Below are 16,251 nucleotides of genomic sequence, written 5' to 3' on the forward strand. Positions count from 1 at the left end.
CGTTTGAGTACTTTTCAATTTAGACCCAGTGCTGTGGAAGGGCGCGGACTTGTGCGGTGTTACCCCCTCGACGGGGGCTATCTCCCCTGGACTAGCCCAGGGAGGGAGAGGCGGAGGAGGGTAGTAGTCTCAGGAGGCTGTTTGGCGTCTTGTGGTGTGAGCTCTTTGCGCTCTTTTTTGCGTGAGGATTTTTGAGCTTGGTGACCTCCCCAGCCCGGGAAGACTCGTCGGGCTCCCGGTCGCCCAAGTCCTGGTAGCGAGCTCTCTGAGATGCTCGGTTCGTTCGGTCGGCAGGAAGAGCCCCCCAGTTGCGACTTCGTTTATGTTAGGAGACCAACGGGCATAGATCCCGTCTAGTTGGAGCGCCAAACAAGCGCTGTTGCGTGCCGGCCGTCGTTTCCCGTGCGGCCTGACCCGGGGGCGGAGTGCATGAGACTAACCAGCCGTATGCACCCGCCCCCCGCGCTGTGCTTCGGCCCTGGGCCCCCGGCTTTTCAGCCCACAGTGTAATCAACGTCATACATACATACATACATACATACATACATACATACATACATACATACATACATACATACATACATACATACATACATACATACATACATACATACATACATACATACATACATACATACATACGTATATATACATACGCATACACATACGTACGCACGTACGTGCACGCGTCCTACCTCAATACTCTCCACTCCTCCAGAGCTCTCCTCATGGTAACTCTGCTTGTACCCCTCACACCCGCAGGCACCTCTCATGGCTGCGGAGCAACGGCTGGTCAAGGCGCTCACCCGCGCACGCATCCACCCGCCCACCTGGCTCTGCATCCCTGTCGCGTCCCTCACGCTCCAGCTACCCGCCAAGTACTGGTTCTGGGGCGCGTACTTCGCAGCCGTACAGCCGCGCGCGAGCCCACTGGCGCCGCTACCGGCCGTAGCATTCAATGCGACGGTGATGGACCTGACTACTGCCTCCGTCACCGTCACTGGCATGCCGAAGCTAGAGCTGTAGCACATGGCCGTAGGATACACGGGCTGTAGCCAGGCTGCTGTAACAATACCTGTAAGGTGGCTCTACTATGGCTGTAGCATGCGATTGCAGCTGTAAGCGCTTGTAGTGATATGGTAAGGATGGTAAGCGAGGTGTTTGGCTGGCTGGGTGTTTCTGTGGTCGGGTTATTGGAGGGGGTACCTCTCCCTTCTCTTAAATCGCAAATCAAGCACTATGCAAATCCGGGTGAACTTCACTTGGGTTATGTTGTGGTTTATTTCCTTATTTGCTGTGTGTGTGTGTGTGTGTGAAGGAAGTCGGAGGGCGTGGCCCTGCGTGGGCTGTTGTACATGGGGTTTGGGGGCTTGTGCGTCTTGGCATTATGGGTCAATGAGTTCCATGGCCAGCTATGTATGGTGCGCCTTGGGGCAACATGCAAGGACGGTCGGGGGGAAGGCGGCGCGGCATTGAAAGGAGGACGACGTCGCGCACCTGGGAGGGGAGGGGAGCAGCTCGCCTCGTGTTCGGTCCCTGTGTTGGCTGTTGGCTGTTGGCTGTTGGGACGACGCGTGTGCGCCCCGCGGGGTAATAACAGTCACGGAGGGGCCCCGAGTTTCAATGGGGGGGTCCGCAGCAGCCCCCGGCCGCGCGAGGTGCTGGAGGGTGGTACCAGCCTTGGTGCAGAGCCCCTCCCCTTACCGGATGTTTTTTTTCCGTTGCAGAGGAGTCGGCATAGGTGATCCCCTCGCGCTGCCGCTCCCGCCGGTGCACTGCAAACAGCGCGAGGATTTGCCACCGCCACCAGCCGTATACTAACCCAGCACCAGCGGGGTCCAATCTCACGAGCAGTGTAGTGCTACTTCCCAGCAGCGGCTGCTGTGCAGCTGCATCCCTTCGGCAGCGGGCAGCCAGACACCCTAGCTGCCCATTCACAGCGCTCTCGAAAGGTACAGCAAATCGTTGAGGCACCGCCCATAACGAGTATCCGTGGATAACGTATTTCAAAAGGATGTTTATCATGCTTTTCGCATGAAACGACTCGAATCTTTGATCACTAGTGAAGGGGGAAACACATGTTTTTACCTTACATAGTTGGAAAAAACGTAAAACCCATAAAACCCTCATGCCATTTTTGAGTTTCAGTTATAAAACTTAGGACCATGGGAAGATAAGCCATGGACGATACTTCGAGACGAGCTGCCCCAGCTGCTGCCTAATAAGGGGGAAGGGAAACCCCAGCCGGGTGAATTGAAGCGGGAGCCCACAGGGCTTCATTGCTTGTTGTATGTCTTGGTTTAACAGGACGCCGTGGCTTGCTGCAACAGCAAGTGATGTTGTAGAAGCAGGCAGATTGGAGAAGCAGATCGGCGACCGCAGCAGCAGTAGAATCAGACAGGAAGCATACTCCAGTTTGAGGTGCGCGTTCTATAGCTGTGAGTATAGCTGTTAGGGGAAGCATGGGACCATTCATTCACTCGCTCATTCGCCTCTCCGGTGACCCGGACGGGGACGCGCTTCAAGAGGCCTTTTCAGGTGCCATTCACCACAGGCCAAACGGCTTTCTTTGGGATTGGATGAAATTGAATGCCTTGAATCCTCGAGTGGCTGGCTGGGGGTTTGCGTAGCCATTACTGCCTTCCCCGTAGACACGACCCTCCAGGCCAGGCCAGCCCCCACTTGCCAAAGTCACAAACTTCCCCCCATCCCACCACTACAAAGGCGGTGTCGATAACTCTATTCCACGTACACGCTGGGGCATGCGATAATGCACGTCCCGCAGCGACACCCTTACCATGCATGTGCCGCACCCGTGCTTTACCACATGCTACTGCACAACGTATTTTGCACATGCATCGAGCAAAGTACAGCATACATGTAGAAGAGGCCACACACGCGATCAAGATCTTTTCATCCCTGACCTACGGAAAGCCATACACCCCCCCCCAGCAGGCGTGTGCATACACTCAGCAACACACACGGACACACACGCTTCCGTACACAACAATGCACGCATGCAGACGTGCATGGACGTGACTCAAAACACATACACACGCACGCCGTCCCGTCGAGCTAGATTCCATTCCATTCCAAAACACAGGAGCACCCGCGCCTCTCCCCAACCCCTGGGCAACCCCGTACCGGGCCAAACACCGCAGTCGTGCGCATGTATGTATGTAGCTAGCCTAACCGAGCCAGTCTCTGCATGTAGATGCATCCGTCCTTCATAGCTCTCCTCGCCTTGATGCAGATGGTAGTTGAAATACGCCTCCCCTTCGCACCTCCTCCCGCAACATAATCCCTAGGTTATGGGGAGTCCCAACTGAACCCCCGCCCGCCTGCTTGCCTGTGTTGACCGTTTGTGGAGGACTGCCTTGGCAGCATGCCTCCTATATATGCAAAACTGCACGGTGCTTCACTCTGCGCCTTCAGTACCGCTTCATCGCCACCTCCATCCCTTAGCTTTGTTATCATTATAGCTACTGCCCCCACCGTCACACCAGCACCAGCACCGCTACGTCAGGCGCGCTGTTACCCAAAAACCCACACAGCCACATCATTCAGGTCCTCCTTGGGGTTGACGCCGCCAAACACCACCATCGTGTAAGACACGCCGCTGACGCTGACGCCGCCATCACTGGATGGCGCCGTCGGCACCACCACCGCGCTGTGTGCGAAACGCACCGACGGCACCGTGCCGCCCTTGTCCGACTCGCGGGGTCCGCGCCGTACCAGCTCGATCTCCAATGTACGACTGTCGATCTGCAATAGATCGCCCTCGACTGCCTCGCCGCTGTAGCCGCCGTAGATAAGCACTCGGCTGCCACTACTGCTGCCGTTGCTATTATGATTCATACAGCTAGCTCCGTCACCGCCGCCGCCGCCGCCGCTACTGGCCGCCGCCGCCGTCGTCAGCGCTGCTGCTGCTGCTGCGGCTGCTGACCCTGCCAGCCCTTCTTCCGTCAGGGCGGTAGAGGCGCCGTGCCCGTCCTGTTGCTGCTGCTGGTGCTGAGCCTGCCCGCCGTCGCCGCCGCCGCCGCTCGTACCAGGCTCCGAAACCTCCCCGGCTTCAACATCCGCCCCATCTTCCGATCCACCTGCTGTTAAAATTGACGAGAAAAGCACAAGTCGCTAAAGAAGCCAGCTCCCTTTCCTCCCCTCCCCTTCCCTTCCCCATGATGTACCCATTCCACCGCTGCACTCACCCGTACTATCACATAGCCAGCTTACCCAGCCCCCTCAGGCACCACAGCACTTCCTTCAGGTCCTTACCCGCTTTCCCCTCAGTCGCCGTCGCCGAAGCCTTCTGGCTTGCCGTCGCCGCCGTCGTGGACCCCGTAGCCGCACCCGCGGAGGCCCCCGGCAGCACCACACAGCTATGCGCACAGCGAGAGAACGGCGTGGGCTCTATGACGGTCCACTTCATCTGTCGCGCGTCAAATAACGCAGCGTCGCAGCACACCCTCGATATCCAGCGGAGGATGGAGCGAGCAAGCGCAGGGGGTGATGGTGGGGGGGGGATGTACGCAAGGTGGGGGGACGTGGGGCAGCAAATCTCAGGCAGGGGTAAGGTGTGGCAAGGTGTGAGGATGTTCGTTAGGTCCCAAGGTGCACACAAGTTCTACACACGTCGGGTGCTGTGAGACTCACTTGAAGTTAGGCCCCCGGCCCCCGTACACCAGCATCGTCGTGTCGTCCACCATGCAGCCCGTGTGCATCTCCCGAGACTGCGGCTGAGCGCCCGCCACGGTCGGCCGGCTCCAGCTGTTCTGAAGCGTGTTGTAGATCCACAGATCTTGCATAGGGCCCTGGTAGCCAGCACCGCCGTACACAATCTGTTGGGGGCAAAAGGAAGTGAACTATTGAGGAAATTACAGGAGGGGCAGATTTACAAACGACGATGGATGCAAATTGGCTTTACATTAACGGCCAATGTACAGAAGAGCGTCAGAAGAGCGTCAGAAGAGCGTCAGCTGCAGATAAGAGAGGGAGCCGGAATGGGAGAACGCCTAGTCCACATCCTTGACCAGCCCTCATCCTTGACCAGTGCCCCCCTCCCCTCTCCCCGTCCGTCGCCCCCTCCCCCACGCCCTCACCAGACACGTATCCGCCAGGCAGCCGCTGCAGTGGGAGTGGCGAGCGGGAGGAAGCGTTCCCTGCGCCTGGGCGTGGGTGTGTGGGTGTGGTGGCATATGGACAGGGAAGTAACACGGGGGTTAGCAACGGCGGCGTGGCGCCAGGTAGGGACACGTACCTACCTATACCAGAGAGAGAAAAAACCGGCGTCAGGACATTGTGAAGCGTGCATTGCGTGTGATTTAAATACGTTTGACTTGTGTACGCGCGTATGTCTCCTATCTCCCTATGCGTATGTCGCCCCCCCCTAACCCTCTATTCCCCCGCTGCTCTATTTCCCCCCCGCCAGCTCCCCCCCTCCGGTCCCCCCCCATCTGCGCAACCTGTACCTGCACATCCGACCACGTCCAGGTGGCGGCGTCCAGCACCTTGAGCTCGTTGAAGCACACCCCACTTACAGGCTCCTGTTGGGAAGGGAAGGAGAGGAGGGAAGGAGGGAAGAAGGGAAGGGAAATGGGAGAGACGCGCGTTGAGACCGGAACCAGAACCAACGACTATACCCATGCGCGACGAACAACGGTTACCCCAAGAGACGCGCCCACGTGCCCGAGGAGAATAACAGTGCCTAAAGACAGGGCTATATACAGCGAGACAGGGCTATATACAGGGAGACATGGCTATATACAGGGAGACATGGCTATATACAGGGAGACAGGGCGGATGAGCAGTCCGGCTGCGCTAAGGGACTAAGTGCAGCCACCAGCATGTGTGCCATTGACGCCACCGTCGCGCACACGTTCCACACCAGCCGTTCAAATACCATTAATCCAATCCCCCACATTCCCATCCAGTCTCATACTATCCCACACACACCAACTACAGCCACCGCAACTACCGCCACCACCGCAGCTACAGCCGCCACCTACAGTGCCGCCGAACAGGAAGACCCGGTCGCCCAGGGCGGTCAGAGTGGCGCCGGAACGCGGCAGGAGCTTGCACCTGTGATGGCCGCGCCGCCGCGGGTGTCAGAAAGGAAAGAGCCGCCGCCGAGGAGGAAAATGATTGCGAATGAAGACATCTCGAAAAGAGGCGAATATGAAGACAGATAATGGCGGATGCAGCCGAGTGAAGCCGGTGCACGATGAGAAGTTAAGTAGCACGTGGGTCATTGAGGAGTGGGAAGTGGAGGACGGCTTGTGGCTGGTATTAATTATAACACTCAAGTCAGCACCGGATGGGAAACGTGGCAGCTTGAGGGGAATTGTGTGTATATGGTCTTGGAGGGAAATGCTGTTAGGAAAGCTATGCCCTGACTGACGTGGCTGTACGGGTGGTACGTGTACGATAACGACATGGAGGGTTTCCCGTTCCGTCGCAGGTTAAGCGGGACATTACGTTTGCGGGGTTTCCGAAGGGTTAAAGATTTTTTGCGCTTTTTGCTGAGGTTTATCATTTTAGGTGGGCAGAACCGTACATCAGCGGTTTGCTGGCAGGGGCAGCAGCAGCAGCAGCATCTACCAGCAGCGGCGGCGGTGACAACATGGACTTCTCTCCCTGGAGTGCTTCGGTTGTAGGTGGTGATCTCCGGTTTCACTTCCTGATCCGGTCTCTATTTGGCCATATCAGATCTCTGTACCGACTTCTGCTCAACAAACTTGTGTCCTTCCCGCCCATATCCACATCCAAAATGCGGAAGGAGGTACGCTCACCCTGGCGCCATCAAGGGGGATATCCGCGTCCATTCGTACTTGCCGCCCGCTGCGGAAGAAACGGAATTCGAGGAGGGCAGTAGTTTGATGATTGAGGCTACTGTAACGTGGGGAACGTGGAAATACAGGCAGGCGGGCTTCTCCGGCTGAGGCGTTGATGCAACGAGATTTGGGTTGCCGGTCAGAATGGGTTCAAAGTCAGGGTTTTGTCCTAGGGAAGTGTTGCAGGGTTGGTGTTGGTTTTCGGTCTGCAATGCTCGAGGATTCTGCTCCAGAGAAGGCTTTGTAGCTCACCCGTCTCGAGGACCCACAAGTCGTTGAAAGGAACCGGCGCACGGTCCGCACCGCCAAAGACCAACACCTTCGTGCCGAGGGCGACGCTCGCGTGTGCACCTCGTGGAGCTGGCGCCAGACCCGCGGGCTGCAATAGTCAAAGGTACAGGAGCTTAGGTTTGGAAAGGAGAGTTCCCTTTCATCGAGTCATGGTGCTGCCTACCTTCACCAATCGCCACTGTCCCCCCATGGCTACCAGAAGCAAAAGGTGATTACTTGTAAGACCAAGATCAAATAGTATGCGTTATAACTGATAATTTGCCGAGGGGCAGTGTCGTAAGCAGGGCGAGGCCCCACCGGCAAAAGTTGTTCCAGCGAAAAAGAGGAGCCCAAATAGAAAGGCCAAGCCCTTTTTGAACCTTGATCTGCGAAAGGTAGGTCGTCCCAAAAATTTCAGTTCGTTACCCGGGGACCCGTCTACCGTACACGTCACTTAGAAGCAACCCGAAGTCTAGCCCAGAGCCAAGTCTTACCTTGCTTGCTTGTTAGGCGACTTAACATCATCTTATCAACGTGGTAACGTGTTTCTAGTAGCCTTGCGCATGAAATTGGAAGCTTAACTTTTCTTGCTGTTGACACAAAAAACGCCTTTATTGTGTAGTATACTTTAGTTCCGTCTATATATTCGTAACTCGGTCAACGTACCAATAACGTGAGGTTCTAGGCTAGACATTTGCAGTGAAGAGGCAGGGAGGTTCTTTGCGCGCAGATAGTCGGTGTTATATAACGTCTGGAGGTGGAGTTGTCTCCAGGGGTCAGCTGAGCATGACGCGGCAGCAGTAGAGACAGCAAGCGGAAAATGCCGAGCGGCGATAAGGGCCGGGGGACCATAGAGCTCCCCGTCCCGGAGTCGCCCGTATGGCTGCCCTCCATTGCGCAAGGGAGGACACCCTCCCGGAATGGCAGCAGCGCAGGCGGCTTCACGCTTCCGAAGACGCGCACCATCCCCGTTCCCAGCACGCTCAAAAGCACTGCGGACCTGTTCAGCATCGGAACTTTACCGAATATGCCTCAGCTCGAAATAGGGACGGCAAAAAGGAAGGTGTGTGCGCGGAAATATGTCCCAGTCAGGGATTTGGCAATACGGGTGCTGGCGGGTATGGGCGGGTTTTGTTCGGTCGCGGAGGACAGGCACAAGCATAACGCAACACCGGAGATAATTCATTCCTTCTGGGACAATTTGGTTCTTGAACTGCTCATTAAATCTACGTTGCGTAATCCCCTTACAACGCTGACCGTCTTGGCGCATGAGCTGTGGCACCCTGGTACTCCTAAATTATCCATTCATCCGCATTTTTTTCCACCTCTGCCACATAAGATTGCCATTTCTTTTTGTCTGACTGCCACGGAAGCATAGGACCGCTGAGCAGGGATATTGTGGACGGGTCTGGCACACTCGGGTTGGGTCCACTCCTTTTTGAGCTGTGCAGGCCCCGCGTGTTGGGATCCCTTCTCTCTACTGCGCTAGGAGCTGCAATCAGCAGTTCGGCACCATTGCGCGACACTAAACGTTGCGCACACGTGACAGCCGGTGCCAGCTCGCACCTTGTGCCTTCCTTTACCTGCCATCCCCACCCCCGACTCCAACACCGCAAGGATTCCCCCAAGTCTCGCCCCAGCAGCCCCGCAACTGTATGAACAACCCTGTCCAAAGCAGCTACAATTAAATGCCTATGAAAAGCGCTCCCTTTTGCTGCTCCGACCTGCAGTCCGCTGTTCCCAAGCTACCTTCCATCGAGAAGCGGACCCCCCCTTCGGAACGCTCCTCGCAAAACGACCTCCACCACTACTATAACTCCCAGCAGCAACTGCAGCAGTCGTCCAGGAGGCAGCCGCTGTCGGAGCCCTCGACCGGTGAGCAGCCCCGCAATCCGTGAGATGCGGACAGACGGGTCATGGTGTGAACAGGGGCCGTCGGGTGCGGCAAGACAGCCGGCTGCAAACAGCAAAACATAGGGCCCGATGAAAGTGCCGTCCATGCCCAGGTGCAAAAAGCTTCTTTGGGCTCGGCTAAAAGAAGAGGCTGACAAATTTACTTGGGCCCTCGGGTTAAGGGTATGCGTATGGCGTAAGGCCAAGTGCCCCAGTCACTGTACATGCCAGTACACCACGTCAGGCGTCTCATCAGGACGCGTTATCCGACCGAGACGGACTTTCCACGAGCCACAGCGGCCTCATGCGACTCGCAAGCAGCCCATATTCCAGTGCTTTCCTGCTGAGCCGCTGGCGAGACTGAGCGGCTTTATGGGAAGCCGCTAGGGTACCATCCAGTTCGCATTAGGCCACAGCGGCTCGCGGGTGGTTGCTCAGGCTACCTGTGGTTTATGCCGGGTCGGGTCATAGACTAGGGCGGGAGCAGCAGCGCCAGGGCAGGGCATCCAGGGGCTCTGGAGGACCGCAGGGCGGGTTGCAGGGCATCGCGGATTGCAGTCGTGAGGGTGCATGATATGGGAAAGGATTACACGGGGCTTGCGCGGCTCGCAACTGGGAAGGGCTTGCGGGGCTTGGTGGTGCGGGCGGTTTTGCCGCTAGCAGTGTAACAGCAGCGGGTGCCAACGGCGATAGAGAGGCGGCAGAAGTAAGCCATGCAAGTAAGTGTAGATGGCTTCGCGCTGGTGATGCAGCGGATTGACTTCAATGCAGGGGAAAATCTGCACTGAAAGCGACGACGTGTGGTTCTCGGCGCAGGTTTGTATTGCCCCAACGCTGGGCCTAATCCCCACTGATCTCGTGTTGCGTGCGCTGTGTCCCCTCGCCCACGGTATTCGCGTGCAGAATCACTTGGGGATGACGAGGAGGCCGAGGCGCATGAGGAGGAGGAGGAGGAGCCGGAGGGCATCCGCGTGGACGAGCGGGACGCAGCGTACGATCCCGACCTCATCCCCGGGATCAACACGGGCGACGACGTGGTGGAGTTCTACGGCAAGTACGGACAGGACTCGGCCGTGAAGTTCTTCTACTGCAACAGGTATGCGTGAGAAGGGTTTTGTGTGCTTTGTCTGGATGCATGGGTTGGGATGGGGCATGACAGCTGTACAGACGGGATAGTATAGGGGGTGGCGAGGGATTAAGAGGGCATCGCCAGCTGCTATGGGAAGAGGATGTGCCGCCTACCGCGGGTGTGTGTAAGGCCGGCACGGCTGGTCGCGATTTTGGCAACGGTCTCTACAGCAAATCCAGTACTTCGGAAAACGGAACGGCAATGAAACGCCGGTTGGGAAGAGGGGTCCGAAACCACCGTCGGAAAGCCGGTTCGTAGCCTTTGGTCGGGAGGAGGCCTGCGCCTGGCGAATGGTTGCGTGAAGCAAGCAGCACCCGCAATCGCAGCGGCAGCAGTAGCAGCAGCAGCAGCAACGTCGTGTGTTCATACTTTTTAAAGTTTAGCTGCGGAGCTGGGACTGCCTAGGTGCAAGGCTGGGGCGTCGACAGCGGAACCCCGATGGCACATGCAGGCAGTCCACCGCTGGCTGACCTTCCATTTCCCGCGTGCTTCGCTTTATGGTTGCCCCTTCGTAGGGCACCCGAGGGCGTGCGGTTCAGGCCGTACGATCTGTTGGTCGTGCAGCGGCAGAAAATCGGGCCGGAATACTTCACCGTCAGCGCGACGGGCGTGATGCGGATCAAGCGGGGAGTGCAGGTGGGAACCAGGCGCTAAGGGAACAGTAGGCGGAGGGCACGGGGATAGCGAAAAGAGGGAACGGTGTAACCTTCGGGAGCTGGACTGGCGCTGCAGTTTTGAAACGGTTTGGAAGGGAACACCATTTGGCTTGCGTGGTCCTTACGATGCGGCCGCACAGCATTGACGGCAAGAGGGTAGTTGTGGAACATCCAATAAGATCAGAGACGTGTGCGGCCGGGAGAGGTTTGCCGCAGACTCGTTTAGGGTGGAGAAGGCGCTGTCTTGGGGTCGGAAGCGATTGGCACCATGACCCACGGGACGCCCATTTCCATTTCCATGCGCTTCACAATTTCCACACTTATATACCTGCCGCCACCGCACCCGTTGCATCCGGCCCAACCGCTGCCGATGCCGCTCCTTCCCGCAGGCTGAGTTTACTCCGCTGGCCGAGTGGGTGCGTGAGAAGACGCTGTTCGACCTGATCAGCGCCATTGGGTTCTTTCGGAACTACCTTACCGGCAGATGCTTCCGCCGCTGGCTCAAGGTAAGGCGTGGGGCGCGCGTGTATTTATCTTTACCCGAAGCCGCGTCGCTTGGCCCTCATCCTCCTACTCCCCCTTCCAATCTCGTTCTTGCCTTCTTCCTATTCCACCTCCTGCTCCACGGTCCTACCTTCTTCCCGCTTCATCGTCGTGCCATCCCTCCCTGGATAACAGGCCGTCCGACAAAAGAACTTTAATAAGGTGAAGGCGCAGATCGAGGGCAGCCTATTTCTGGCGAAAGGCACCTTCTGTCCGCATTTGGTGGAGATTTTCGCCGCGGTGGATGAGGTCCGCTCCACGCCCTTTGCGAACTCGAACTCGACGCATCTGTACGCGCTGCAGGAGTACGCGGAGATGCAGGTGGGGTGGGGAGCAGCAGCGACCTGAGATAACTCTAGTAACAGAGCTGACAGGCAGCACTGTCCGCTAAGTATCCTTGCCTCCTGATAATAAAAGCGAAAGGAAAGGGCTCCGGAAACAGAAGCTTGGAAATAGAAGCCTGCGGGAGGCAGTGGATGATGTTGGGGACACACTCGGCCGATGGGCAGGAATGGGGCGATTAGGCTTTTCCCGCGAGAAGTTGAAAGGGATTAATAGGGGGCTCCAGGCTGGGGGCATCGGGATGTGTCCTGTTGAGCGTTTCCCTGTCCAGAATGGCGTCAGTGTTATTATATATTAGCGATCACACCACAGGGTGTGCTGGAAACCACGCAGCTGAATGACGCAGGGGGTACGTGCATAGGGGATAATCTATTGTCCTATGCCAAAGGAAGGGGCCGCAGTGCTCAGTGCTTCAGGCGAACGCTGGCTCGGGCGATACGCGTAGCCCCAGCAGGGCATTCCCGAATGTCTTGCAGTAGAACGATATAGCATCCTGCACGCCCGCTTCGCGCGTCTGGATCCTTCACTCACCTGCACGATACATTCACCCACGCACGGACACGAAAACAGGTGAATGCGCGTGAGCACAAGGCCAAGCCCGCGTTGGAGGCGATCGTGGAGAAGATCCAAAAGGTCCTGGAGCGCGTGTGCCGTGAGGTGCAAAAGCAGGCGCGGCTGTACCAACAGAGCGTGCGAGACCAGGCGGAGCTGGAGGACACCACGGGTGTCGAGCTGCTGCAGGGACGCAACGCCGGCTGCGCGCGCCCCATGATCACCATCAAGCGCGAGAAGATCGAGCGCGCACAGAACTTTGCGCGGGTCATGAAGGAGGTGACAATGCTGGGCTCCTTCATTCGGCTGGCAGACTACCTGTTTGTGGAAAGTGAGTTGGAGCGGTCGCGTGTCTGCGGGATATGGATAAGGAAAGGAAACGCTCTGGCCTCAAGACTTAGATGTTGCACCGGACCGCCGTCTGCGTGTGCGCGTACAAGTTGGAGGGGGCTGGAATATGGCTGGGGCGGTGTCGGCAGAAGGAAGAGAGACGGGGAGTTTTGGCTGTCCTGGTTACCCTTTCCCCCCCGCACACTAACCCCTTGGGCAACATTCTTGCCGGTTCCACCCTGCCGCCTCCTCTGTCCCGTCAGGCGTCATCGACCGCGCGCTTACCACGACGGAGGAGGTACTGGCGTTGCTGACTGCGCCGAAAACGTCGGCGGACAAGCAGAGCAAGGGCGTGTTCATGACTACCATTGGCTTCATCCCCGAGGGTATCACCTTCACTCCCGACGACGGCGCGGTAAGGGGCATGCGTGAGGGGAGGGATGCCTCCGGCTGGAAGATTGTCTGACTGTTTGACCCTTCCTGGTTGCCTGGCTAGCTGGCTAGCTGGCTGGCTCGTAGGGGTTGAGGGTGGAGTCTTTTGGATGTAGGTCCCTCCTTCATCCTAAGCTCCAAGACCTTCCTCTCCTCCTTCGATCGCAACAGCGCTCCCCTCCCCCGCAACCTTTTCCCTTTTCCGCTCGTTGGGTTAAAAGCGAACGCGCCTTAATGCGCCGCTTGCGTGTTTCGTCCGACTGCGAAACCTAACGACTAACCTAACACTCGAAAATGCTGAACAGGTGATGGAGGAGCTGAACAACGTGATCGAGGGCATCATCGGTCTGGCCCAACAGGCGCCGCGCCTCATCTTTATGCGCGCCTTTGCGCAGTATTTTGACGGAAAGCCATCGGGTCTCAATCCCTCCTCTGTCATTCGCTCGTCGCCATACTTTGACGAGCTCCGGAACTCCATCACGGCGAGCATCCAGGAGGACTTTGCTGCGGCGCGGGATTACGTCAAGGTGGGTGGGCGGCTGGTGGGGTTGTGTGTGGGGTGGGGTGTGGCGTAGGTTGACCATGCAATGCAGCGGCAGCCTCGCAACGGGATCGGGGGGCTGGTGCCGAGCCTCGGCCAACCAACGCTATAATGTGGGTAAGTATTGCGCCATGCCAAATGATTAGCGACTTCGCACGAAGATCGGTGATTCCACACGTCACTGACTATTTGACATTTCGGGGTGTTTCGCACTCTGCATGCAGCTCTTCGAGGCGTATCGCATGGTGTATGACTTTGGCCGTACATGGAGCTTCGAGGCGTATTCCAGCAAGCCTAAGAGCCTGCGCGAAATCCGTCGCGACATGCATCGCCAGCGCGAGTGGCGTAACGAACTGGACCGAATGAAGATTTTCAACGTAAGTGTGAAAAATCCTTCAAACCGAAACCCTGGCTGCGGAATCTCATAGCAGCATTTCCACGATGGAGCAAACCAAAGGGACACCTAAACACCTACCGTAACGTGCTGGGCAGCAGGTGTGACCTAGCCCGTGCCTTTTTTTAGGCACCCTAAGAACCAGGGGACATCAGTCCCACCTAGTAGACAAGTCAAGAGGAGAAACAGACCCCAGCAGTCATTGAGCTCGCCCACCTGCTCCGTCAGGGTCTGATCTTTTCTTCCTCGTATCACCCATGTTTCTATGTGTATAATCCGGATCCGCGGTGCGTTGTTGTTTGGAAGCCCCACACACCCACCGGCTCTACCTGTTGGCACGTGTTACAGGTGGTGGGCTGCCTGTATGTGGACAGCAAGAGCCTGCGCAACGACCTGATGCCCATCACGCTCACCACACTGGAGCGCATCAAGGGCCTGTTGCTCACAATGGCCCGCGAGTTCTGCCTGACAGTATTGGAGGACGTCAACACGCGGATTGCGCTGCTGCAGGTGAGGTGGAACTGGGCGCTGCGTCTTCCGTATTCCTTTCTCGCCGTGCTCCAGCCTTGCCTGACTCTTGCTTATAATTTACGTCTCCCAACACGTTAAGTTCTCATCCGTACAGCTGCCCTGCTGAGCTCCTTAAAAACGCTATTTTCCTTGCACCCCAGGCCCGACCCACCGCGCTGGACGAGTTCATGGCCTATCAGGTTATGCACGCCAAGCAGGTGGAAAGCAAAAAGCAGGTGTTGGCACAGGCCGCGCAAGTGGACGACATGTACGACATGCTAGCTGCGTACGAGCAAAAGGTAAGCGGTTGAGAAACCCTCAGCAGGTGTGGGGGCGCCCCCTCACAAAGGTGACAGCTCCCATACGCGGCTTCTGGCCGTCTGGCAAGGAGTCTCAAGCCGCCTACACTGCGGGCCCCCCTTGCACCAGTCCAGGCCTCCAAATGCCGGACACCGCACTAGGTTCCAAACTTTGCCGTGCGCTGCTCAACTTTCCCGTAATGTCTTTGGCGCGCCGTGTATTTGCACCGTGCATCATGCTGTTATCCTGAGGTGCTGCTTGGTGCTTATTTCCAACCTCCACCCTCCTTCCTCAACGCTGCACCGTGCCGTGATCCGCGATCCGGGTCGCACACGTAGATCTCCACGACCGACGCCGTGAAGCACGACGACCTGCGCGATGCGGCCAACACGTTTGTGTCAGAGCTGACCGCCGGCAAGGAGTTCATGGCGGACCATAAGTCAAACCAGATGGATTCACTGGCCTCCAATATCGCCCGAACCCACGAGGATCTGGCCAACATCATGGCCTCACTCAACAAGGGTGAGGAATAGCTGCGGCCAAGGCTCCTGCTTGGGGGTTGGGCTTCTAGTTGTCATGCGTCTGTATCCTCTGCTCCTTGCGCTGCACACAGGCACCAACGCCACTGGCGCCAACGCCATGCATGTGCATTGTGGGACGCACTTTCCACATCGCGCATTTCTCGCACCCACAGTCGCAGCCACCGTGGCAAGGAGTCCCCCAACACACGTGCTGTTTGCTGTCATGACTTCTGGTGTATTGTCATGTTCCATTCTTACAAATGTCACGGCTGCTATGACCGAGACGACCACCATCACTGCGGCCAAGCCGCCATCCCTGCTGATCTGCGTTCTCTACCTCTCTGTGCTCGATGCCTGATTCCTAACCAACGCCGCGACCGTTAAATCCTACATTAACACCACCAGGCGACTACATCAACCCCGACGCCGACGCGGAATCCGTGCTGGTGGACCTGGAGTCCGTGCTATCGCAGCTGCGCGACTTGTCCACCGCATGCGACACATACAAGGAGTACCAGGTCAGTGTGCTGATTGGAGGGGGAGCTTCTTTTCAGCAAGTATATAGCACGGCGACGAGTCGGAGGCGTACGCGACACGCAAGTCGTCCGTAGGAATCCGAAGGGGTCCCTCTAGGACCCACAAGCTCCTTTCCTTGAGGCTTCTGACGAGTGCCGCCGCAGTCGATACCACCTCCCCCCTCTCTTGACTTCGCCAGTTTAAACCCTTCGCTCCACTCCCGGGCCACCCGGGTATATTCTCCTCATTATTGGAAACTCCCCTTTTGGCGGCTGGAAACGCAGATGCTGTTCGAGCTAGAGCCCGACGGCTTCCCTGACCTGGCCGCCGTGGAGAAGGAGGCCAATGCCAAGTACCAGCTGTGGAAGAGTCTGTACGACTTCATGGAGAAGAGCCACAACTGGACGGAGGATCCCATCCTGGACGAGAACGGCGTGTCGCAGATGTCCATCGAGGTGATTCGGTCCGAGGTGGAGGAGTACGCGCAACGCG

At 57.5% G+C, this 16,251-nt stretch overlaps 3 protein-coding genes across 3 annotated transcripts in view; 2 read left to right on the forward strand and 1 right to left on the reverse strand.

Moving 5' to 3' along the window:
- The window catches only part of VOLCADRAFT_89895 (uncharacterized protein), a gene marked incomplete at both ends in the record, with an annotated part of 4,622 nt that extends 3,596 nt beyond the window's left edge, over positions 1 to 1,026 (forward strand). Inside the window, one exon of the mRNA XM_002949394.1 lies at positions 763 to 1,026. Within this exon, the coding sequence (XP_002949440.1) occupies positions 763 to 1,026 (264 nt within the window). The remainder of the gene's footprint in view (positions 1 to 762) is intronic.
- Positions 1,027 to 3,534: 2,508 nt separating this feature from the next.
- VOLCADRAFT_117258 (uncharacterized protein) lies at positions 3,535 to 7,311 on the reverse strand (the record flags this gene model as incomplete). Its single annotated transcript, XM_002949494.1, has 9 exons — positions 3,535 to 4,100; positions 4,276 to 4,466; positions 4,654 to 4,838; positions 5,100 to 5,165; positions 5,469 to 5,543; positions 6,006 to 6,078; positions 6,789 to 6,837; positions 7,083 to 7,209; positions 7,285 to 7,311. The coding sequence occupies 9 exons, from the start codon at positions 7,309 to 7,311 to the stop codon at positions 3,535 to 3,537; spliced, it is 1,359 nt and encodes a 452-aa protein (XP_002949540.1).
- Positions 7,312 to 7,920: 609 nt separating this feature from the next.
- Positions 7,921 to 8,975, forward strand: VOLCADRAFT_117259 (uncharacterized protein; the record flags this gene model as incomplete). The annotated part of the gene is made up of 2 exons (XM_002949395.1): positions 7,921 to 8,163; positions 8,831 to 8,975. Coding segments are annotated over 2 exons (388 nt in total), but the record flags the coding sequence as incomplete, so codon positions are not given.
- Positions 8,976 to 16,251: the final 7,276 nt, after the last annotated feature.

This window comes from Volvox carteri (assembly GCF_000143455.1).
Source record: "Volvox carteri f. nagariensis unplaced genomic scaffold VOLCAscaffold_14, whole genome shotgun sequence".
Classification (NCBI taxonomy): Eukaryota; Viridiplantae; Chlorophyta; class Chlorophyceae; order Chlamydomonadales; family Volvocaceae; genus Volvox; species Volvox carteri.